The sequence below is a fragment of the Pelmatolapia mariae genome, linkage group LG5, assembly GCF_036321145.2.
Source record: "Pelmatolapia mariae isolate MD_Pm_ZW linkage group LG5, Pm_UMD_F_2, whole genome shotgun sequence".
In the NCBI taxonomy this organism is placed as follows: domain Eukaryota; kingdom Metazoa; phylum Chordata; class Actinopteri; order Cichliformes; family Cichlidae; genus Pelmatolapia; species Pelmatolapia mariae.
Genome location: NC_086231.1, coordinates 12,020,061 through 12,044,096, shown reverse-complemented (window position 1 = coordinate 12,044,096; position 24,036 = coordinate 12,020,061). Strand labels below are relative to the sequence as shown.

Genomic DNA, 24,036 nt, shown 5'->3' with positions numbered 1-24,036 from the left:
CTTTGGCAGGGTTGTGTATGTGTGTGGTGGAAAGTACAGATGTTTGTATCTTTGAGGATGTAGAGAAACCAGGCAAGTGTGTGCGTGTGTGTGTGTGTGTGTGTGTGTGTGTGTGTGTGTACGCGCGTGTGTGCGTGGACGTGAGTCCAGATGTTTGTATCTCCACAGGAAAATAGAGATGTACGCTGTGTGCGAAAGAGTTTATGTCAATAGCTTTAAGAGATTAAGTTACTTCAGAGTCTTTTAATCTTTGCCCTATCTCGGTCTAAACACACAGGAACCCTGGATATCACCACATAACACAACACACAGCAGGGAGAGAGGGCTGGGGTTGAGCGACAGGCAGCAAGAGAGGACTTAGGGAGGTCCACAGAATGAGGTGGAGGACAAGTCAGCAGACAAAAGGAAAACGAAAATGGGAAATATTCTTAAAAGTTACCAGTGTCAATATTTTATATTATTTCCGGATATAGAAGTTGTGTGTCTTCATCTGTCTTCTTGGTGTCGTCACATAGTGTATTTTTGTTTTTTAAACACAGAAGACTACAAGCAGATTTCTGTACTTGCTGCACTCCTGCAGCAAATAAATATAACTGTATTTTTACTTGTCATAGTGAAAATGAAAACAAAAGAGAAAGTAAAGCAGACACTGTAACTGCATCATATAGATAGTTTGGCATCCTATCCAACAAAGGTACAAAAAAAAGAGAAAACATACTTCCATCTTCAGAAAGACAAAAGAAGAAACATTAAAAACAAAGCATGGGAGAGCTGCTTAACTGCCAGATAAAGCCTTCTTTTCCATTTCCGTTAAAGTGGGGCGGAACAAGTCGTCTGAGCACCTGAAAACAAAAGGGAGTGAATGGGGAAACAAGTGGAGAGGAGAGAAAAAGAGTAAGGCAAAGCTTAAAACTCTATGCATCCATCCATCCTCCATTTATCCAGTTCAGGGTCACTGGGAGACTGGAGCATATCCCAGATCACCGGTCTGTCACAGGGCTAATGCATTTTGAGAGACACTCATATTCATGCCTGTGGCTAATTTTTGAATCTAAAGTACCATTCTGTGATACTTTGTTTGATCAAACATGTTACTGTGGTGACCTGTCCAGAGTGTACCCGACCTCTCCCCCTGCAGGAGGCGGGATAGGCTCCAGCCTCTTCCAGTGGAAGAAAATGGATGGATGGATGGATGGATGGATGTTACTGTGTCAGGTGTGGCAGTAATGCAGCAATTAGTTGCCTCCTCTCAACAGGACAGTTCTGGGTTTAAGTGTACCGGCTAGATGTTACATCTGTGTGGTGTTTTTATGTTCTCCTTGAGTCTGTGGGTGTCCTCCCACAATCCAAAGACATGCTTGTTAGATTGGCAGACTGTGTCCAGGGTGTTGCCTCAAATGAAATATATAATGGGAGGGCAGGGGTCTCCTATTGATTTATCATTTCCATATGAAAACATCTGAAGTACAACAGATCACTAGGTTTCAAAATAATTTTTGGCCCATGTTATACTGCACTGTGGAAACAAACATTGTCTTCAAACCTTTGTTTCATAAGCAACATATTATCTTCCTGAAAGGTTGTTTTTTAATAATTAGCTGGTATTTTTATGTCAATATGTAATAAATTCAATGTTTTAAAGAGTTCAATGTACTTTGGCTTTAATTAAAAGAATGACGAACTTTCTAGTTGAATTTCAGTTTTTAATGGGGACATAAATAGAGACTTTGTGAAATGGGATGTGTGAAAAATACTCAACAACCAATTTTTTTATTTCGTGTAAATTGTGTTTCACGTTCTTAGGTATAAGTTGTAGTTTACAGCTAAATCCAAAACATTCAAGAGTAATGCTTGTAGATAAATTAGCAGGAAAATGCAGGGTAAACAAGGCAAAATGTTGTCAAGACTTTCTACTAGTATTTCCCATCTGAGTATTTTACCCCCACTGACCCCCTCGTGATTCTGTGTCACCTTCTCTCTTTCCTAACATGCCCATCCCTCCTCTGCTCTGCAGACTCTCTAACTCTAAACAGTTTGACACTTTGACAGAGCAGACTGTTAGCTGATGTCCAGCTCCGTGCTAATTCACTCACTATTAAAAACAATGGTTCAAATGACCTGAAAACAGAAACCTCAGCATGTGGTATGGACACGAGGGACTGATTCTGCTAAATGATTAGAACATTAGTCACTGGGGATCGTAGCACTGCGATGCTTTTAGATGTTTATGTTATTCAGACTCTTCAGCAGGGAAATGGCTACACACCAAAACAGAAAAGTGTGACATATTTACCCTGACATAATTCTCTCTTCCTTTGTTCTCCACCCTCTGATTATAATGGGAGAATTTATGATGTCTCAAGCCAAAAATTCCCCATGTGGATGAGCCGGCCAGAAAACAACCAGATAAGTCGACTCTGCAAGCAGGAATTACTCAAGACTCGATTATTAAGTTCACAATTAGGTGGTTTCTAATGGGAATGGGAATCATTGCCTGTAAAATGTATGCTGTAGATGGAGGGGAACTTGGCACCCATAGAGCACTAAGTTTTCTAATGTGTGAATATTTGCAAAACTAAACCTGATCAGGTAATTTTTATACCTACAGCAAACCAAAGCACTCCATCGGTTTATCTGATCAGTTATCTGAAGTGGAAACACCCATCTGTGTGTAGAAACCAGTGAAAGATATGATCATTTTTTCCTGTGAGGACAGATTATTGTGATAGTTTAGTGCTTCCTCTTTCTCCTAAAACCATAGGATCATGCTTGGCATAAGTGTGTACCCATAATGTTTTGTGAAGAGCACCGAAAGATAAACAGTGGGGGATATTGTGTTTATACTGTGCTAGTTTGCTTTGCCCGTTGGTGGCTGGGTTCTTTTTTCTTTACAGAAAAAAAACATTTTTCCCCAAGTGGATGTGGGAAAAATGCTTCATTTTGTCTTTGTTCTCTAACATCTTTATTCTCTAACATCCAGTTCACCACTCCATCACAGGGAAAATACAAGGAGTCAGACTCATGCTCACATCCCCAGTATCAGACCACACTGTTTTGGGTTTTGCCACAGCACGGTGTAGATGTTCGAGGAGCTGCAGCAGTCTGCAGCAGCACAGCACTCATTACATTACTGAAGCTTACAGGAGACAGAGTAGGTTAAACACCCAGCAGCTACGCTTGCTATTTTAGGAATGTCATGAGCTAACAGTGTGTACGCATGTGCACCTCCATCCAGAACAACATAGTTCTTCACCCTGGGGGACATGAGTCATCTCTCACCTCTGACCCCTTCAAAAAGAGCCAGCCAATTACATTTCAGCTGGAAATGAGCCAGAAGTGTCAACCAGTGTCAGTGATGATCTAAAACCAGACATAAACAGCTTAAGTATTAGCAAATGTTTCAATTTAAATAGAAGATAATTAAATGTTTCAAATCCCTTCACACTATCTTTTTTCTCATCTTGCTGAAGAATCTCTTTCATCTGCTGATTTATCACAACTAACTACACTAACACAACATTCACAGATTCGTAGGTTTGCTCTCGAGAAGATAAATGATTCTTTGTGGTTCTTGTTTACTTGGAAATTGGGTGAAAATCCCTGAGGAGCATTCAAAGTAATTTAAAGCTCTCCTCTAATTATCACGGATTATATCTGAGCCAGAGACTGTTGGGAGTTAGCAGAGGGCGGGGAAAATGATGGAAATATATATTTCTATATAAGAAAAACAATTAGAAATAAAAAAAATAAAATAAAGCTAAACAAAATAAAGAGGGCAGAATGGAAGAGGAAAACTAGAAAACATGTTTTCTCTAATGACTAATGCACAAGAGACAAGACAAGGACTGAACAGGAGAAAACAGAAACTCGCACACTCAGAGGAATTACTGGCAGAGACTTCCAGGCACAGACCCAGGATTCAAAGGAGTTAGGAGACCCACGGGCCAGAGTTTTTAACAAGTTTAAAGTGACTGTTAATATTTCTTCTTAGAAAATTAATGAAAGGGCAGCAGTGAGATGGAAACTAACCAGAAAGAGGTCTCTAAACAAAAGGCTTAAAGTTTTGCAAAGGTAAGATTCGATTCGGTGAAAGACTAATGTGAATGACTGCAATGTTTGCAGTGATGTGCATGTGTGGCTTCTTGTAGGTTATAGTAGGTATGCACCTCAGCTGTGTTCAAAAGTCATTCTGGAAAACACTGAGAACTTATTTTGTTGTGTTTGAATAAGGAATTGTCAAAAACTATGAGTTTGTTTGTTTATTTACCTTTTCTAAATAAAATTTGGCTCATGTCGCTAAAAGACAGTTTGACATGGAATCGCTCTCCTTGTCCTCATCACTCGACCAAAGTAAACTCGAAAGGCCCTCGGTTACACCCATTCAATATTCTAAATTAAAAAGTGCGCAACAGCTTTGACACAGTGAGTCAGCATCTCAACAAAATCCAGCACCACAGTCAGAAATCTCTAAATGCCAGAGGGTGCATTTTAATAACAGATATTGCATCGTCTCAGTGCTGGGATGTAAGCTTGACCATGTCATGTGTTGCAAAATCGATGGAGCTACAGAGGAGGTTCTGCCAGAGAACCTCCTCTAATACCGCATGCACCCTGACATCCTGCAACTGTAAGTGATGGTTGCAAGAAATTAGCAAATGCAATTCAAATTCCCTTTTTAGGCCTCCTGAGAAAGAATGTGTTCATAGGATGAGACATGCCTATGGTCCCATAACTCTTCAGGATTTCCTATACATCCCTTACAAACGTGTCTCATCGATGGCTCTCGCTTTTTTCAGTGTGATCGACAAAAGTAACAGAAGACTACAAAGCCAAACCCGAGTGAATGTGGAAGTGGAAATGAGCTTAATTACGCCGAGCAGAATGAGAGTGATTACCAGTGAGCACCAACCACATTTAAAACACGCTGTCAAACAACCACACCCTGCAGGGGAGGAAGAGAAAGAAGGAAATTAAATCCTTCTGAGGTTTGCATGCAGTTTGGAACTCTGTGTGTGTGTGTGTGTGTGTGTGTGTGTGTGTGTGTGTGTGTGTGTGTGTGTGTGTGGGTGTGTGTGTGTGTGTGTGTGTGTGGGGGGGGTGGGGGGGGGGGGGGGCATGGTCACAGAGCTGTTAGCTTGCAGTAGACCCTCACAAGGGGCCTGCACATCATGTGTGGTAGAAAACACGCACATATACACACAAGCAGACACATTTCAAACATTTATGTGTTCACATCCACACACACTTAAAAACATACAAAACATACGAAGGCCCCAACCTCCCACCTCCACACCGCATGGGACCCAGTAAATCACTTGCAGGTCACAGCAAACTTTTTAAGACCAGATGGCACCCCAGCCTTCTTTCAGACAAACACCTCAGATACCACACACACACACACACACACACACACACACACACACACACACACACACACACACACACACACACACACACACTTCTCCCCCTTTGTTCCCCTTCAAATTGTCTTATCTCTTGAGGAATGTCTGTTCCTCATTTCTCATTCAAATCACATTCCAGACATAATTTATTCTTTGTTCTTTTCTTCAGTAAAAAAAAAAAAAAAACCAAACCTTTAATTACAGCATTTTCTTTTCTTATTTGATTAATATAATTTTCCACTGTTCTCAGTTTCATTTGCTCAAGTTGTTCCAATAATTCATTTTTCAATCACAGTGAAACGTGTAGATTTTGATTCCCAACAACAGCTTCAGCAGCTGCAGTCAGTGGCCTGCACCTCCTCCGGCTAACAAGCAGCTAATTAATCATTGGAGAAATCACTGGTGTGAGGCCTGGCTGAATGGAAACAGCAGGATCTAAAACTGATCATAAAATAAACAAACAAAATAAGAGTGCAAATAATGTAATTTCATGAATAAAAACTACAGATGAGAAATAAATTGGGCTTGTTTGTGTTTTTTACAAAAGAATAACGTGGGCGAGGCTGATTAGCTAACTTGATAACAACTTGGGTTTCACGCGTTCACGGGCATTGTATTAATATTCTGTAGGAGCAAAAGTGATTAGAAAATCATACCAGGAAAAAAAAAAAAAAATCTATAGTTTACCCAAGAGATAAGAAAGAAGCAGCGAGGTTGTTGTCGCACGCAGTTCCTCGTGACACAGGTCATTCACTTTGTATTTTAGGTTTGATGTAGCTTATTTACCACAGCTACATGAACACAGCTATTCAAACACAATAAAGTATAACTAACATTTGAGTTTAAGTTTCAAGCAGATTGGATCACAGTAGAAAACTGATAATAATAAACCATACCATAACTAACTAGAATATCCATTCAATCTCTACTGCTTATCCAATTCAGGGTTGCAGGGGGCTGCAGCCTATCTCTGTCTGTCTTAGGGCAAGAGGCAGGGTACACACTGGACAGGTCACCAGTCTATCACGGGGCGAACACATAGAGATGACCATTCACACGTAGAATCATCAGTTAACCTAACACTAACTGCATATCTTTGAACACTCCACACAGAAAGGCCCCGGCCTGGTGCTGAATTGAACTCAGGATCTTGTTTCTGTGAGGCAACAGTGCTAACCGGTACCGTGCTGCCCTTAACTAACTGGCTATAACATTATTATTTTTAATGTTTTAATTAAACCTCTGCTTCAACATTAAAACTTTTTGTTTTGGAACAGCGGTCGTGAATGTACAAGTAACAAAGGTGGTCAAGCACACAAATGAATGCCTCATTATTTTTAATCTGTATATTTGTTTTTACATATTTTAAGCTGTAGAGCAAAATGTTCAGTTTCGTTTAATCGGTATCAGTTTTTTGTTTGATTTATTTTATGTACTAATTACACTTACAGAGGTGTCGTGGTTAACACATTTGGTTGGCAAGTGAAAGGTTGTTGGTTTGACTCCAGGTGGAAACACATCCTTCAGCATAAACTTCTGCCAAAACAAACATGTGAAGCTACCTGCTATAGCGATCTTTTGTTGCAGGAAAGTATTTTATAAGAAAATACAAATTTTAATGGGTGAATGTGTTTTATGTGTCCACATGGGAGCAACAACTGTAGAGAAATGATTCAGCAAGACGTTCTGCTAGAAAGTAGTTACTAGATATAACACCCATCCTGTGTCTACGTCCTTAATGGAGTTGAACATTTGCCCTGTCAGGTGGCCGCATTTTTCCCGTCAGAGAACTGCATGTCTTTCTTGTTCCTCTTGCTGTTAAAGTAAGGAGTAGAGGTGAAAAATAAGGCCCTAACAGGTTGGCCCATACTCACAATTACTACTGACTAAAAAGCACAGCAAGGTGCGCATGCAGCTTTATAAATCAGACAGGAAGAATGCGTATTCATATTTCTGTCTCAGCTTTGGTCATGAATCTGCACAGTTTTATGTGTCACAATTTGTTTCCACAGACTGGATCTGAACTTTTTCCAAAAACTTTAAAAGTCTTCTCGTGGATGTCCAATAAAAATGCCGTTTTATTGTCATGTGGAATGTAGAATTACGGTCTAACATCGCTCTCAGTACGCAAGATTTCTGTTTGTCAAACGGGCCACTTTCAGGCATCCAAGGGTAAATCTCAGGCTCGAAACAAGTTTTAAAATTAAGAATAACATGTGCAGTCAGTGCATACGAAGTAGGCCAGAAGGTTCTACTTAGGCTTTTTCTCACTGTAAACACTTAGAGTCTATGTATCGCTTAAACTGGCAGTTACAACATCCAGCAGCCTCAGCTGTTCATGTCAGTGTGACCCGGATCCCTTTAAGCAGCACATTTACAGAAGTTCAGGGTGTGTCAGGATTTTAAACATTGTTAAAGGGGATCTGGGACATTTCTTGTCTGTGTGATTTTTATATTCTCCACAGATGTTCAGCATTTAACTGGTTTTGTTGGGATGTATCATATTATATACGCTGTTTAGAATTATAATTCTTCTTCGGCCTGTAATTTTCTTTTTCCAACAATGATCTAATATTCCGTTTTTGTTTCTTGTTTAAGTTTCATTATGCTTCACTGTGCATTATCTTTTACTATCATGCTAACAACCACAACCCTGCGTCCTCCCCTCTGTAAGTCTTTTTCTGCCGCACATGTGTTTGATGTTTGGTGGTTCAAAGGAGATCAAATTTAAAGTTTAGGAAAAAGTAAAAATTCCATTTAATCAGACTAATCTGAAGGTTTTTAAAGATGATTTTTGTGCTCTTTTCTAATGTTGCGTGCTCAGCCAGCTGCTGTAACAGAGCAGACAGGTGGAGACAGGTGTAGTATGCGACTACTGAAACAAACTTTATGCTTATGCTCGGGGTGTGTATCACATTCTTTGCCTGTAACAGCTGGTTAATGTGGCATTCAGCCAGAGTATATAATTCTGCTTCAAACTGAGAAATGACAAACGCTCTCCATTTGTCATTTCTTAAAGCATCCACTCAGCTGTCTGTTTCTTAAAATGAGCTTTAAAAATGGAAAGAAGAACAAAGTTTCGGTTTATAGTAACCGTACAGCAGTGCAATATGGCCCTTTGAATGCTAATGTAGTGTCTTAGCTTAGCAGCAATTTTTATTTTTTACATGCATACAGTGTCAAAAATAATGTGCACGTGCATATCTTCCTACTTCATGTAGTGCATCTTTTCCAACTCATCTATTTATTTCAGCAGTTATTGCATATTTAACAATTTAAACAGTCTTTAAAGGCTTCGTAGGCATTGTGTGTTGCTTTTCTTTGCTCCTTTGCTTTCCTGTTTGTCAGTTTATTCACAGATATGAACTGTATGTGCCTACTAGATAAGTGTTCATGTTTATTTACTTTCTTTCACCTCTGCTGCTCTTCTGTTAAGCTCTGTGCCACACTCACTTCTGAAAACTTGAACCAACGAGTGATCTGTTTGCTTCTGCAATGAAATGACCCACCTGACTGTTTCTCAAACAACAGCGAAGTGGAGTGGAGTGTTTCCACCTCACAAATGAAGGGGGAAATGACATTTTAGATCAAATGATTGCTTTCACGTTCTTTTTGCTTCAGTTTTAACCCCAGACTGCTCAGATTAGGCAAATATCGTGATCTGCATTAAAATACACTCATTCAGTTAGATTTCTTGTAATTCTGTACCAGTAAAGTGTCATGGTCCTGGGTCGTTAGACCCAGTGTTTTGTGTTTATTATTGGTGGCATCTTATGTTTCGGGTTGTTTTCTAGTTCTTAGGGTTTTGGTTCTGGTTTTTAGTGTTTTATTGTTCCTTCCTGTGTTCTTCCCCCCTGTGCTCTCTTCGTGTCCCTGAGTTTGTGTGTTTCCCGTTTTACTTTGAAGGTCTGTGTCTCGTTATGCCATTAGTTTCAGCTGTGTCCACCCCCACGTGTCATTTCCTCATTACCTGGTGTGTATTTATAGTGTGTGTTTGCCTCTGTTCGTTGTCGCTCCATCTGTGTAACTTGGTGTCTCGCTCCTCTTCATTCTCCACTCCTCATCCCCTGTGTCACCTCCTTATGTTTTTTACTGCATGTTGTTCTGTGAGTTATGGTTTCGAGTTTTGTTTGTTACTAGTTTTCCCAGTTTAGGTTTATGTTTAGTTCTGTCCTCGTCTTTGTTATTTTCACCTTCTACAATAAAGCTTCCTCGCATCACAGCAAGTGCCTGCATTTTGGGTCCTTTCACACAAACACCACACGACTGCTGCCGCAGTCGTGATATAAAGTTCATTTGTAAAACATTTTCTGTCATACCTATCTGGTCACAGTGTTGAATAATCAAATCAAACATGCCCAAAGTTTTAAATAATGAAGCATTCAAATCTGCTCTAGTAGAGTCCAAGGACAAAAAGAGAGCTATAATGAGCATAATTGGCCCACTTCGAGCCGCTGCATTTTGTTGTCATAGAGCTGTCTAACCTTGAGGATTCCCTTAAGGACAGATTTAGATTTAAGAGGCTAGAAACATGTACTGAAAAATATTATCCTTGTAAAACAAAAGACACTTCAACTTCCTCCACAGGGAAAAACCAAGTGTGTGTATATGTGTGTGTGTGCATGTATGTGTGTGTGTGTCTTGGCTAACTTTGGTTCATAATGATCAGACCTGGATTTCCTATCCCCATCTGTTAAGTTTGGTTGCTCGGTGACTCTGTTGATTTTGGCATCAGGACCACAGTGTGAGTTTCACATTCTGGGTCAGGACTCCAAAGTGGGTTATTCTGAACTACTTACATTGGCAGGATTCAGTATTTCTACCATACTATTGATTCAAACCCTTGCCACAGGGTGCCAAACTTAGTGTGGATGACCTTGATTTAGTTTTATGAAGTTTTGATCTCCCATACCTCCAGTATTGTTGCACGTGCTCTTTTCCAAGTGTTTTAAATGCATGAAACATTTATACTCTGGCTTATACGGTGGCCCCGAGAGGACAAGTGCACTTGTCCTGCAAAAGCACCCAAAACACAACAGAAGTTAAATAAAACACAACAGATTTTTTTTTTTAAAGCCAAAAAAAGAAGAAGAAAAAAAACAAAACGATGCAACAAAATAGTAGAGATCCTGGGGACACAATATAAAAGGGGCGGGTCAGTGACAGAAAACATGTGAAGAGACTGTAACTGAGACACACTTAAAGGAAGCGGAGGGTTGATCTGTGTTGTGAGGAAGAAAAAGACGCAGGTCACTGTGTTTTAATCACGTGATTCAAATAATACTGTAGATACATGTGTGTCATTAGCCGTTTATTGTTAGGGTGTCACTTTCGCAGGTGTTCTGTCACATTTTTGTGTTAACAAAAACACTTCCGTTGTGTTTGTGATTTTTTTTTCCTTTAGCTTTCGCAGTGTTTTTTTGTTTTTGTTTTGGGTTCTTTTGCAGCGTTTTTCTATTTGCTGGTATTTTCTTAAGCTGCAGTGTGCTCGACCTCTCAGGGCCACCAAAGAGGCTGAAGTATACAAACATTCAAAAAACGTATTTACCCACAAATGCTGACTTTAAGTACTTTAATTATATCATACATTCAGTTTCTAGTGAGCATGTTTTCTTTAACGATTAATTATTTGAATAAATAAACCTAAAGCTGCATTTGACTCAAAACTATGGCTTCATGTTTTTGGGGGATGAAGAATAATTTTTTGAGTGTGAGATAATCACATTAGCAAATGCATAAGATCCAGCATTTTATGATAACAGTATCACATCTTATACACACTGAAACAGCTGGATGCTTGTGGTTAAGGAGGTACAGTGTGTCATCCACTAATATGATGATTTGCATTTTGCCCCTGTGATGCATCCATCCGTGTATGATGGAAGTCCTGTATGTATAAAATAAAAGAGTGTATAAATACATGCTTGTTTGTGTGACTGAAGCAACAATGACTCAAAAATTAGGCTGAATGTAAATCATCTAAAACTGCATAAACAAAACATGATAACGTTCAACATATCAGTTCAGCAAAATCGGATAAAGGGGGCAATTTAGTTCTACCTTAGCAAATTTGGGTTGTTAGTAATAACAAAGTTCAGCCAAACATCTTTGTGGTTTATTAACATGCTGAATAAGGAGGTTTGCACAATCATACACAGATCATTACATAAAGGCTGTTTAGAAGAAACAGCCAATGGCAAAAATATAGTCATGTTGTTGTTTTAGCTTTAACTAGACTTGCCATTTAGAGGAACCACATGAAAGAGCCTGAGCAGATGGCATCCAGACTGTATGTTTACACACAGTACTTTTCTATAAAACCGACTGACCTTTTCACTTTGTCAGCCTTTATTGCATTCTGTTATTGTTTTCTCTTTACTGCCGTAAAGGAAATGCTCTTTTGGTAACTTAGGCAAAATAAGATTTTGCTTGTCTTATATTTTTTGGTGATGCAGCTATAAACATTTTCATAGACATCAGCAATCGTCTACAACTCACACCATCATAGTTATCCAAATAAGGGACCTGAGAAAGAAAAATTAAGGAGTTTTTACTAAGAATTTAAAAAAGAAATGCTGAAACAAAATCTGAAACCACAAGTAAAGTCAAAAATGTCAAGAAGCGCTGTGTGGCAGGCAGGAGTTGGACCCAAAATGCAGGCTCTCAGACACAAGGTTTAAACTGAAAAAAAAAAAAAAAAAAGAAAACTCAGCTTTATTGGCTGGCAGGGGAAAAGCATACAAAACAAAACTACTCTGGGAAATCTAAGTTCATAAGGAAACACAGGGAGAGAGTAACACACAGCAATGAGGGACAACGTGACACTGACAGAGGAAAAACAGGGCTTAAATACACTGGGGAATAACGAGGGAATGAGACACAGAAGGAGAGCACAGCTGGGGGAAATCAGAACTGACGAGACAAGGAAGCAAAGCAGGATACACTTACATGAGACACAGACCTTCAAAGTAAAACACGAAGTATAACACAGACTCGAACTTGACACTGTGGAGACAGAGCAACTAAGAAACACAGAGACATAACCATACGGCAGAGAACTCTAAGAACCAAAAGACTAGAGATGATAAATAATACACAGAGAGAAATACTAAGCATGGAACACAAGAAACTAGACTCGAGGGAGTAACAAAAGACCAACAATGAGAAGATAATTCACAATACAAAGTGACCAAAAAAAAAAAAACCCACACACGCAGGAAACTCAAAACACTTCAGTCAAAAACCCAGGACCCTGACAAAAAAAACCAAAAACAATCAGGATCAAAACAAAGAAAAAGGCACTGAAAAACCAAACCCCACTCTACAAGACACTTGGAGAGGTCACAGGTGTATATCACAGGCAGTATAAAACATGGATGTAGACACTGACGTCTCCCGCTCATTTTGCGCTTCAGCTTTAGCATTTTGGTTGCTTCCAGAAGACAGAAGTTACATAATATGGATGAGAGTGGAGTGCTAATTTATTAGCCAACCAGAAATCTTGCAGTCATAAACTGTCAGGGTGCAGATTACTGGTGAATTGGTGCCAAAGTACCAAACTAATAAAACACTAGAATTTATTCACTCACCAAAACTGAAGCACAATGTGAATGGTCTGTACCACACAGCAAGCCATAATATTTGTCAGATATTCCACTAAAAATGCTTCAAAAGGCACCAAACTTACACACACAGTTAAGAGGTCCAGCTCAAACACGCAGAGGCTTTGTAGCCTGGTCCAGAACACCTGCCAATCAACATGTCCATGCCCCTAAATCAGGGGTGGGCAATCTCAGTCCACGAGGGCCAGTGTCCCTGCAGGTTTTAGATGTGTCCTCGAACCAACACAGCTGATTTAAATGGCTAAATTAGCTCCTCAACATGTCCTGAAGTTCTCCAGAGGCCTGGTAACGAACTAATCATGTGATTCAGGTGTGTTGACCCAAGGTGAGATCTAAAACCTGCAGGGACACCGGCCCTCATGGACTGAGATTGCCCACCCCTGCCCTAAATGAACAGGAACAAAGCCTTTCCTGTATCAGGGTATCATTTTAAACTTTAATGACAGATTGAGACAGCTGAAAGAGGAAAAGATACTTTTTATGCTTTTTAAAAATTTTTGGTCATCCTTTTATTCTGTCTACTATAGAAGCAGACATTTCTATAGTAGATAGTGGAAAAACAAGTACGTTTTTGTCATTTAATTGTTTAACTATTATTAAATTACTTAACACGTTTATTAGACCACCTCTCACAAAAACAAGAAGACAAAATACTTTATAAATCAACAGAAAATAAGATTGTTATTTATCAGCCAAGAAACAAACTGAATGTTTTTATACCCGTATTTAAGCCAGCAGGACTTTAAGCATTGATTTACATTGATTCAAGCATAACAGCGTAGCACTAGATGACTAAAACAAATTTTTCTGTCAGGAGGGCAAAAAAAAACCTAATTTGGCATTTTAACCAAAACAAAATAATTGTTTTGTTTTTTTCTGCTTTTTTTTCATAAAACATTGCATTTAAAATGTACTAATGTTAATTTAGCACCATTGTGGCATAAACCTTATATTGAATGGTGCACCCTGTAAGTTATTGATTTTATTTCCATTTTCTGAGATTGTTCAACCTGAATCTACGGTGTGTGGGCGAGCCAACAGACCAACGCTGCCATACTCGGAGTATAGTGAATATATAAGCGTCCTCCATCTGCAGTTTGTGCACATATTTGTGGGTCCGGTTCAAGATGTTCTTTTGTTAATTTGTCCCAGAGATGTCGGTGCTCTGTTTCCTGTTTTGGATTGTCTGAGAGTAAGGGTGGTCTTGTTGATTTAAATGTTCGCGTGAGTGACTGTGGAAATAAAGAACATCAATTTAAAATTAACAAAGAAAAAGGAGGAAATATTTCTTTTTAATTCAGGTGACTTAAGATATTCAATTTTTTGGCTTTAACAGACAGTCTTACACATCCAGTTACTAATATAAAGAGTAAACAGTGCCAGATCCTTTCTCAAGCAAAAGTCTGTTTGGTCTCAGCTCTTGTCGCTTGTTTGGTTTGATTGTGTTTTTTATCATTTCTATTGTAGTTCTACTGGTCCAACATTAGTGTGGTTGATTTCTTGTAGACCTTATGTGATTGATTTTGTGACTCACCATTATTTAGGATTAACTTGGAAATATAAAGTGGTAATATTTGAGGGTTTGGGATATCTTTTGTTAGCACGTGTCTCCTCATTGGCTAAAACACCTCGTAATTTACTCTGCAGGATGTCAGTGAAGCTGCGATTTGACTCTCCTTCAGATGGAGGCCTGATCCACAGAAGCCGCTCCTTCACTGGATTCTCTTCTCTGACTGGTCGACAGAGGTGAATGACACTTTTCTATTGTTTCAACCAATAAGAAAGAAATCTGTGTAATAACGACTAACACTGGCTTACAATTTAGTCTTAAAGAAACAACTAATAAGAAATAATTGGGTCCTGTTATGTAAGTGGATCCTCCAAAGGATGTCTAAAACATTTGCTCATTCTCAGATATTTATGCCACTTTTAAAGAAGTTAGCAACTGTTTATTTAACGAAAGAAAAGGTTTTTGGTAAGATATCAGAAATGCTCCCTTTTCTCTCATCTGGCTGCAGGGGTGTATCTGTCTGGGTTTGACTGGCAGGGAACAAGTCAACAAATGTGTGGTGTAGCTACATATCATGGGCAGACAGTGTGTAATTAGTGTTATTTTTTTAAAGAGCAAAAACCACAGAGGCGTCTAAACTCTCTTAAGTGTCATGTAGAGGTATTGGTGCTGCTAAATGTGCTGTAGCTATAAAGTACAAGTGTAAGGATTTAACTACTGAACTGGCGAACTCTAAAGCAGAATACTGGGAGAATCACACTGTTTAGCAGGAAGGTCAAAAGATGCAGTGACAGATCAAGGACGTAGCTGGGCATCAGAAGAAAGACTATCTGGAGCACAGGGAGAAAACGGGGTGAGACTGGCAGAGAAGGCAGTCTTTAAATGTCAGACAATCTGGTGAGGGGTGGGTGGGAGAGCTGGTGTTTGAATGCAGCAAGTGATTAGTCGATTGTCTTCAGGTGTGTCTGCAGCGCCAGTAGAAAGCCACAACTGTTGAAAGGAAGCACAGATGTAAGAATAGAGATGGGAAAATTGAGGGAAGGGTGTGGTTACAGAGATGACAATAGACAGAAAGACGTGCAAGTGGATGCTACAGGTGCACAATTTGTGAATGTTACGAGTAGTTTGGCCACTTTAACCAGCCCTGGTTTGTGCCTCATGTTTATTAGCGTGCGTTGAGCTCATCAGTGTAAGCGTTTATTTGGTTTAACAATAAATAGCCAGCCATAAGGCAGCTTAAAGTGGCAAAGGACACCAAGTCTGTTTAAGGACTCGCTTGCTTTACTTTTGGTCTCTCTCTCCCTGTTGGTCTTCCGTTCTCGTCCTCCTCTGGGAAGAGTCTCCGCATTTTCTTCCCTGCCAGCAGCCAGCTCGTTTTCTCGGGAGACTTCATGTCAAGCAGCAGACAGAATTATGGAAACACCAGTGGTGCCATTATCAACATTCACTGTATCATTATAAATTGATGTAAAGAAATCCTCAGTCAGGGGGAAAAATCCTGACATTGCATTATGAAATAATGGTTTATCAATAAAATTTAGACATTAAGTGAGTTAAGTGAGTGTGACGAGGATCACGTTAAGTAGAAAAAGTGTTATAAAACCGAGTGTCAGCAGTGTGAAGGCTGAGTTTTTGACTTGTACAGATACTGACCTCATTATGTGAAACTTTGAGTCTGAATCTTTATAAAAGACAAACGTGCCACTGTCTAAAACAAAACAAACAGAAAAATGTCTGAGGAATTGTTTTGATGCTCGTAGCTGTCAGGATAAATGGGAAGAAAAAGAATTTTAACTTTGATACTGTGATCATGTTATAAATCATCCCTTTGTTGAACTGTTTTTCTCCATATAGTGAAACAATGAATGAGAGAAAATAAAAACCGTCACATTGTGTGGAGGGAATTCCCTTCACCCTCAGACAAGTCTGTTCTCCGCTGATGGGCAGGCAGTGAAAGCACCACAGAGTTTCAGATGTTATTTGCGAATGAAAGAAGACAGAGTGATAAACACCCAGATGAAAACTGTCAGTCCCCCGAGAGAGGCCGAGAACAAAATGTTGTGTTAAAAAAAGAAAGCAAGCAGCATTCCACTTCTCTGTGTGTGTGGATGTTTATACTCTAAACACACAACACAAACATCCACACATTTTTCCATCCTAAACACACATTCCCCATCCGATTCTCCATAAATCTTTTTTTGTATTCACCATAGTGCACAGCAAACATATCAAATGTTTAAATTGAGAAATTGGACCCTAAAAAAATAGCCATGTTTACCGCTGTGTAGCATCCCCTCTTCTTTTAACAACAGTCTATAAATGTGTGGGAACTGAGGAGACCAGCTGGTGGAGAGGAATGGTGCCCATCTGGTCTGATAGACGTTTCTTTCTGCTCAACACTGGTGGATCTGTTCTCGGTTTGTGAAAAGTCTAGACTGCAGGCAGCCCAGTTCAGCACCTAGGCTCTTCTTCTGCAGAGTCATGCTGTTTGTTGGGCTGTATGCAGTTTGCTTGCGATTGTTTTCCTGAAGCATGAAAAGCCTGCCTGAAAAGATGTCGGCTGGATGGGAGCATATGTTCATTTCTGAATTATGGATTAAACATTGATTCTTTTTTTTTTCCAGTCATTATGTTGTATACTTTTGGTCATTGTCCTGTTGCATGGCCCTGTTGCAGCTAAGCTTTAGCCTGAGACAAATGGCCCCTCATTTGACTCTGAAATAGTTTAAAATACAGAGGACTTGGCTGTCGACTTTGAGACTGTAATATGCGCAGGTCCTGTGCCTGGAAAACAAGTCAAAATCATCCACTGTCCATCACTGTGCCTGATTGTTGGTATGAAGCTGTCACGGAATGCCAGGGCATTCCGTGGGGAGTGTTGGAATGAGGACCCAAAACGCATGGTTCTGCGATGCAAACAGTGCACTTTATTTACAGTGAAGGCTGTAAACACAATAACTCCCCATCGCTCCCTTGACTCCCGTGTGTGTGCTCCCCTCCGACGTCTGTGCTCGTGCTCCCCGCTGTCGTGTTTCCGCACACCCCGTGCGTGCTGCCTTTCCGGTCCACTTTTCCTCCTGCAGGAAAACCACAGAAACAGCCGTCAACACTGACCCCCGCGGCACACACGAACAGACTTACACTCACACACACTAACTTGGGATGACAACGCAATGATCCCACGCCGGTGGGAGCTCCAACACTCTCCTAAGTAGCTCCCCCGACGAGCCCTGATCACCAACAGGTGTGTGGCAGGAACTTCAGGTGTGGCCAGTCCTCCTGCAGGGCCACACCCATCAGGCCTGCATGTGGCTGTTCTCCATCCTCCAGCCACACGTGTACACACCCACACCCTGCCTCTACATATGAGTGGAACACCGAACGACACAGCATAGTGCAGAAAAACACACATCCCCAAATAACAACAACACCAATAATAATAATAATAGTAATAATAATAATAATAATAATAATCCATCCTGCTCACGGACCCCCGAGTCCTCCAGAGCAGGGTCCGTGACAGTAATCCATCCTGCTCACGGACCCCCGAGTCCTCCAGAGCAGGGTCCGTGACAGTACCCCCCCTCTAAGGGTCGGCTCCCGACGACCCCAAAACAAAAAAGCAAGAAAAACAGGAAAACCAACCCAGGGCGGGCGGCGGGGGTCCAGGACGGAGGGCCCCAAAACCTCTCCGACCTCATCACTAGACAAAAAGTGAAAAAACTCAGTTCATTAGTCCAACCCCCGGCCCAATGGCAGCAAACAGTTCTGGCGGCCGACCAGTGGGCGGCAAAACAGGTGAGACCCGCTATGGGTAGGCAGAGGCCGAAAACAGTTCAGGAGGCCTACCTCTAGTCCATTGTAGGGAACGCTGGGTCTCCGGCGGACAGCCATGGGCCCGGCAGCAGCGACAAAACTGTTCAGGGGGCCTGCCACTGATCCAGTGGCGGCGGCGCTGCATCTCCGGTGGCCTGCCAAGCGTCCAGCGGTTGCGGCGCTGCAGCTCCGGTGGCCTGCCACGGGTCCAGTGGCGTCGGCGTAGCTCTGGCGGTCTGCTGCGATGGTGTAGCTCCAGTGAGCGACAGAGTAGAATGGCCCATGATCCCCGATGAGCTGAACGTGGACGGCGTGGAGGGCGCGCTGAACGTGGACGGCGTGGAGGGCGCGCTGAACGTGGACGGCGTGGAGGGCGCGCTGAACGTGGACGGCGTGGAGGGCGCGCTGAACGTGGAGATGCCTCCTGCACCCTGACCCCTTGCTTAGGCAGATCAGGTCCCTCCGACACGCTGACCTCCGGCTCTGGCTGAGCGGGTCCCTCCGTCCCGCCGACCTCTGATGGCGGTGCGTGCTCCTCCGGCCCGCCGAGCTCCTCTCTCGATGATGGGCGCTCCTCGTGCTCGCCGAGTTCCTCATCAGGCGGTGCGGGCTCCTTCCGCTCGCCGAGCTGTTCCTCGCTGAGCTGCTCCTTTCTGAGCGGCTCCTCCGGCTGTGGCACGGGCTCGCCGAGCTCCTCATCAGGCGTCGCAGGCCCCTCCCGCTCGCCGAGCCCCTGCTGCGGCTCGCCGAGCTCCTCATCAGGCGTCGCAGGCCTCTCCCGCTCGCCGAGCTCCGGCTCCTCCCGCTCGCCGAGCTCCTCAGCTAGCGGCGCTGGCTCCTCCGGCTCGCTGAGCTCCACGGCTGGCGACGCGGGCTTCTCCCACTCGCTGAGCTCCAGCTCGGGCTCGCTGAGCTGCTCCGGCAGCGGCGCTGGCTTCTCCCACTCGCTGAGCTCCAGCTCGGGCTCGCTGAGCTGCTCCGGCAGCGGCGCTGGCTCCACCTCGGGCTCGCTGAGCTGCTCCGGCAGCGGCGCTGGCTCCACCTCGGGCTCGCTGAGCTCCACGGCTGGCGACGCGGGCTTCTCCCGCTCGCTGAGCTCCAGCTCGGGCTCGCTGAGCTGCTCCGGCAGCGGCGCTGGCTCCACCGGCTCGCTGAGCTGCTCCGGCAGCGGCGCTGGCTCCACCGGCTCGCTGAGCTCCACGGCTGGCGACGCGGGCTTCTCCCGCTCGCTGAGCTCCAGCTCGGGCTCGCTGAGCTGCTCCGGCAGCGGCGCTGGCTCCACCGGCTCGCTGAGCTCCACGGCTGGCGACGCGGGCTTCTCCCGCTCGCTGAGCTCCAGCTCGGGCTCGCTGAGCTGCTCCGGCAGCGGCGCTGGCTCCACCGGCTCGCTGAGCTCCAGCTCGGGCTCGCTGAGCTGCTCCGGCAGCGGCGCTGGCTCCACCGGCTCGCTGAGCTCCAGCTCGGGCTCGCTGGGCTGCTCCCGCTCCTGCTCCGCGGGCTCGCTGAGCTGCTCCCGCTCCTGCTCCGCGGGCTCGCTGAGCTGCTCCCGCTCCTGCTCCGCGGGCTCGCTGAGCTGCTCCCGCTCCTGCTCCGCGGGCTCGCTGAGCTGCTCCCGCTCCTGCTCCGCGGGCTCGCTGAGCTGCTCCAGCAGCGGTGCAGCTACAGACGGTGATGATGGTGACACAGCTGCAGGTAGTGGAGATGATGGCAGTGTAGTTGATGGGAATGGCGAAGCAGATGATAGCCGACCTACAAGCTGGGCAGCAGGCTGAGTTGAGGGTGATATGGCAATCATGAAGGGTGGAGAGGAAGAAAATGTTACAGCTGGCTCAACAAATTCCAGGGGTCCAGAGGCAACTGAGGCCTCCAGTTCGGCCTCTGGGGAAGCCCTGGGGAGAACCTCCGTCTCCATGTGGCCAGACTGGGCCAGAAAGTCATCTGGGTCTGCATGCTCTGAGCTCCCTAGCTCCAGGCTCACAGTCTCAGAGTGCACATTTTCTGAGTTTTTGGAGGTAAGGCAAACAGTTTCTCTATTGTTAATTGCCGTAGCGGCTATATTCTCTATTTCCACGTTCACAGGGAGGGAACTTACAACACCGGCAGAGTCCATTTTACTCACTGTGGCGTCCAGAGCCGCTGGTCCTGAGTCTTCAACCAGCACCGGAGTGAGTGTAGATGTGGCTGAACGCTGCTTGCGAGGACGCCTTCTCCTCCGTGAAGGCGGGGCCGGGTGTATGGAAACCGTCCTCTGCTGTTCATCTGCGTTTTGATTCTCAATGACAGGATTAAGAGAAACAAATGAGTCAGGTTTACTCACTGCGGTAATGAGTGCTGTCGGTCCGTTGCCAGCTGACCGGGCTGAAACCGCAGGAGTGGGTTGAGGTGTAATGGGGTGATTATGGCGAGGGCGACATCCCTTCTGTAATGGAGGATCAAACAATTGTGCCGCAAGCATCGACGGGAAAGCCCTCCGCCGATGCGCGAAAAACCAAGCGGCTAGAGCCTCTAGGAGAGCAGCCGAACCTTCCTCGCTCGGGCCACCCAAGCCGAATAATTCAAAACTAGAGCTCTCCCTTAAACTAGCGACCAATGGCTTAAGTTTGTTAGTGTCCAAAAAGTTCATGGTAAAGGTAGTGGATGAGAGATAATTGTCAAAGAACACTACCTGTATATGTCTCTTGTGTGGGTCTACAGCCTGGATTACGCTCCGGCAGTAATCCCATAAATGCGAGAGTGATCTCTCCTCCGTGGCAACTCCTGAGTTTGCTGGGTCCATGGTGGTTGGTGGGATCATTCTGTCACGGAATGCCAGGGCATTCCGTGGGGAGTGTTGGAATGAGGACCCAAAACGCATGGTTCTGCGATGCAAACAGTGCACTTTATTTACAGTGAAGGCTGTAAACACAATAACTCCCCATCGCTCCCTTGACTCCCGTGTGTGTGCTCCCCTCCGACGTCTGTGCTCGTGCTCCCCGCTGTCGTGTTTCCGCACACCCCGTGCGTGCTGCCTTTCCGGTCCACTTTTCCTCCTGCAGGAAAACCACAGAAACAGCCGTCAACACTGACCCCCGCGGCACACACGAACAGACTTACACTCACACACACTAACTTGGGATGACAACGCAATGATCCCACGCCGGTGGGAGCTCCAACACTCTCCTAAGTAGCTCCCCCGACGAGCCCTGATCACCAACAGGTGTGTGGCAGGAACTTCAGGTGTGGCCAGTCCTCCTGCAGGGCCACACCCATCAGGCCTGCATGTGGCTGTTCTCCATCCTCCAGCCACACGTGTACACACCCACACCCTGCCTCTACATATGAGTGGAACACCGAACGACACAGCATAGTGCAGAAAAACACACATCCCCAAATAACAACAACACCAATAATAATAATAATAGTAATAATAATAATAATAATAATAATCCATCCTGCTCACGGACCCCCGAGTCCTCCAGAGCAGGGTCCGTGACAGTAATCCATCCTGCTCACGGACCCCCGAGTCCTCCAGAGCAGGGTCCGTGACAGAAGCTGTTGCACTGATATGCTGTATTTGGTTTTTGCCAATCATGGTGCTGTGGATTATGGCCAAACATCTCTGTTAGTCACATCTATCCAAAGAACATTGATCCTGATGTCTCTGTGATTTGGTCGGATGCAGCTTTGCAAAGCTATGTTAACCTAACGCTTCCCTGAGCATTGCACGGTCTGACTTTGGGGTAGCTCCTGGGAGCTGTCTTGAATGTTTTCTTTCTCACAGTAGAATGATGAACTTCAGAGTGTTTGGAAATAGACTTCATCCTTTTCCAGACTGATGGACTGAAACAGTTGCTTCTTATTTAAGATCAGTGTTGATCAATCCTCCTTGGTATTGTATTCACTCACACTTGGATCACTACTTAACCTCCTAATTCCTATGCAACTTGTAAGGGTGTCCTTTTTCACACACTGCTGCGCCCATTTTGGCTAAGTTTTTATTACATAAATAATGACACAGTGTAATATGTCATGCTTTGAGGCTTGTATTTACTTAATTCTAAGACCGGTCCTGATATGTGAAAACCTTAGACTTGAAAGTGGATGTGTTTTCTTGTTACCATGTTCATGGTCATGCACAAACTTGACATTTTATTTATTGCACAGACAGTCCTGAATCATATGGACCACATTTGAGTGTGTGGAGTTTCCTCCGTATCAGACAAAAAACAGGTGGTAAACCTACATTGTTCCAGACTTTATGCTGGAGGGCCTTATAACACACTTGCACTAAAGGCTACCTGCTTGGGATCCGCACTTAATGTGGAGAGATTGTAGGAGCTGGATTAGATTTGGGCCAAAGACAGGACTGTTAATATAAAACTCCAACAACCTCTTGTTGATAATAATTTATGTAACTACAGATTCTGATTTACCCTGTAAAAATGTTGTTATGACTATTCATTCACTTTCTCTGTTTTTAGGACGTCTTCTGTTCGTAACTCTCTTCGCGTCAAAGCCATGACGGGAAATAAAGCCAGCAGGGCGCCCGTCTCCCCCCGCAGAAGTTCAGGCGCTATCTGGTCTCTGCAGCCGGAGCAGGTCGACAGGGTTTTTCAGGCACTACGCAAAGGACTCAAGTATGTGTAGTACTGCTGAACTTAAACAAGTATCCCGCTAAACATTAAACTACAAGCAGGCAGTAAAATACCCAGAAATTATCAGTGCTATAATACTAGACTTGTCCATGTGTCTGTAGTATTTTAGTGTTGCACCTGGTCAGGGCGAGGTTTGTTTCCACCTCTTTACATTTAGTTACTTGAGTGGTTCCAAATCTGTGGTTTGACCCTTCAAAAGTCCACAAGATAAATAGGAGGCAGTCACATTTATGATTAATGATCCTTTAACACAGTAAAATTGGTCAATTTTTGATATTTAGTTTAATTTTTGCAAAGAATATTTTATAATTTTAGATTTTTGTTTTACACTGTCAGTAAATGTAGCTGTACTTTTCACGTCTGCTGCTACATGCAGTAGATGTTTGGTAGTCCCGAGCTGGAATTTCTCAGCCAATATCTGGCAGGTAAAGTTTGTTCATCTTCATAAAATGTTACTTTTAATTACATGTTTCTCTCTTCAGGGACTACCTGGAGGGTCACCAAGCTGAGATGGACTTCCTGTCTTCACAGCAGAGAGAGACTAAAAGAAACTCGAGACTGGTGAGGAGAGAGAGAGGAAGAAAGTCTGTGTGTACAAAAGTGTGTGCGCCTGGTGATGACAACAGTACTGATGATAATTATATTTTTCTGTATTTTCAGGCCTTTCTTTATGATCTGGAGAAGGTAATCTGTTTTCATTTTTTTTCCTTTTAAGCAAGATCTTATTTTAAGTTATTTAATATGGATGGATAAGTGATAATAAACATTTCTCAAGCTTTCAAAATTCATTATGTTTTTTCTGTTTTTTTGCTTTTACAGGAGATCAGATCTTTGGAGAGATATATTCGACGATTAGAATTTCAAATCAGTAAGGTAAAATCTTGGATTTTAGACTGGTTTTTCTCGGCTGTAGTTGAGGTTGATGAAAAATCTACTCAAGCCTTTGTTTTGTAGAAAAGAGTCTAACTCCATGCAAGCCTGGTGATTATCTTTCTGTCAGTTTAACTTACCTTACTCAGATGTATTTTTATGGTATGAATTCACTAAACTAT

General features: G+C 43.3%; 1 protein-coding gene across 4 annotated transcripts in view; it reads left to right on the top strand.

Annotated features, from left to right (window-relative positions):
• ripor3 (RIPOR family member 3) overlaps nt 1-24,036 on the top strand; it is a 65,219-nt gene that overhangs the window by 16,286 nt on the left and 24,897 nt on the right. For all 4 annotated transcript variants that reach the window (XM_063473690.1, XM_063473693.1, XM_063473691.1 and 1 more), the window contains 5 exons: nt 14,672-14,770; nt 22,811-22,966; nt 23,467-23,545; nt 23,645-23,668; nt 23,804-23,857. In XM_063473690.1, the coding sequence (XP_063329760.1) occupies nt 14,672-14,770; nt 22,811-22,966; nt 23,467-23,545; nt 23,645-23,668; nt 23,804-23,857 (412 nt within the window). The remainder of the gene's footprint in view (nt 1-14,671; nt 14,771-22,810; nt 22,967-23,466; nt 23,546-23,644; nt 23,669-23,803; nt 23,858-24,036) is intronic.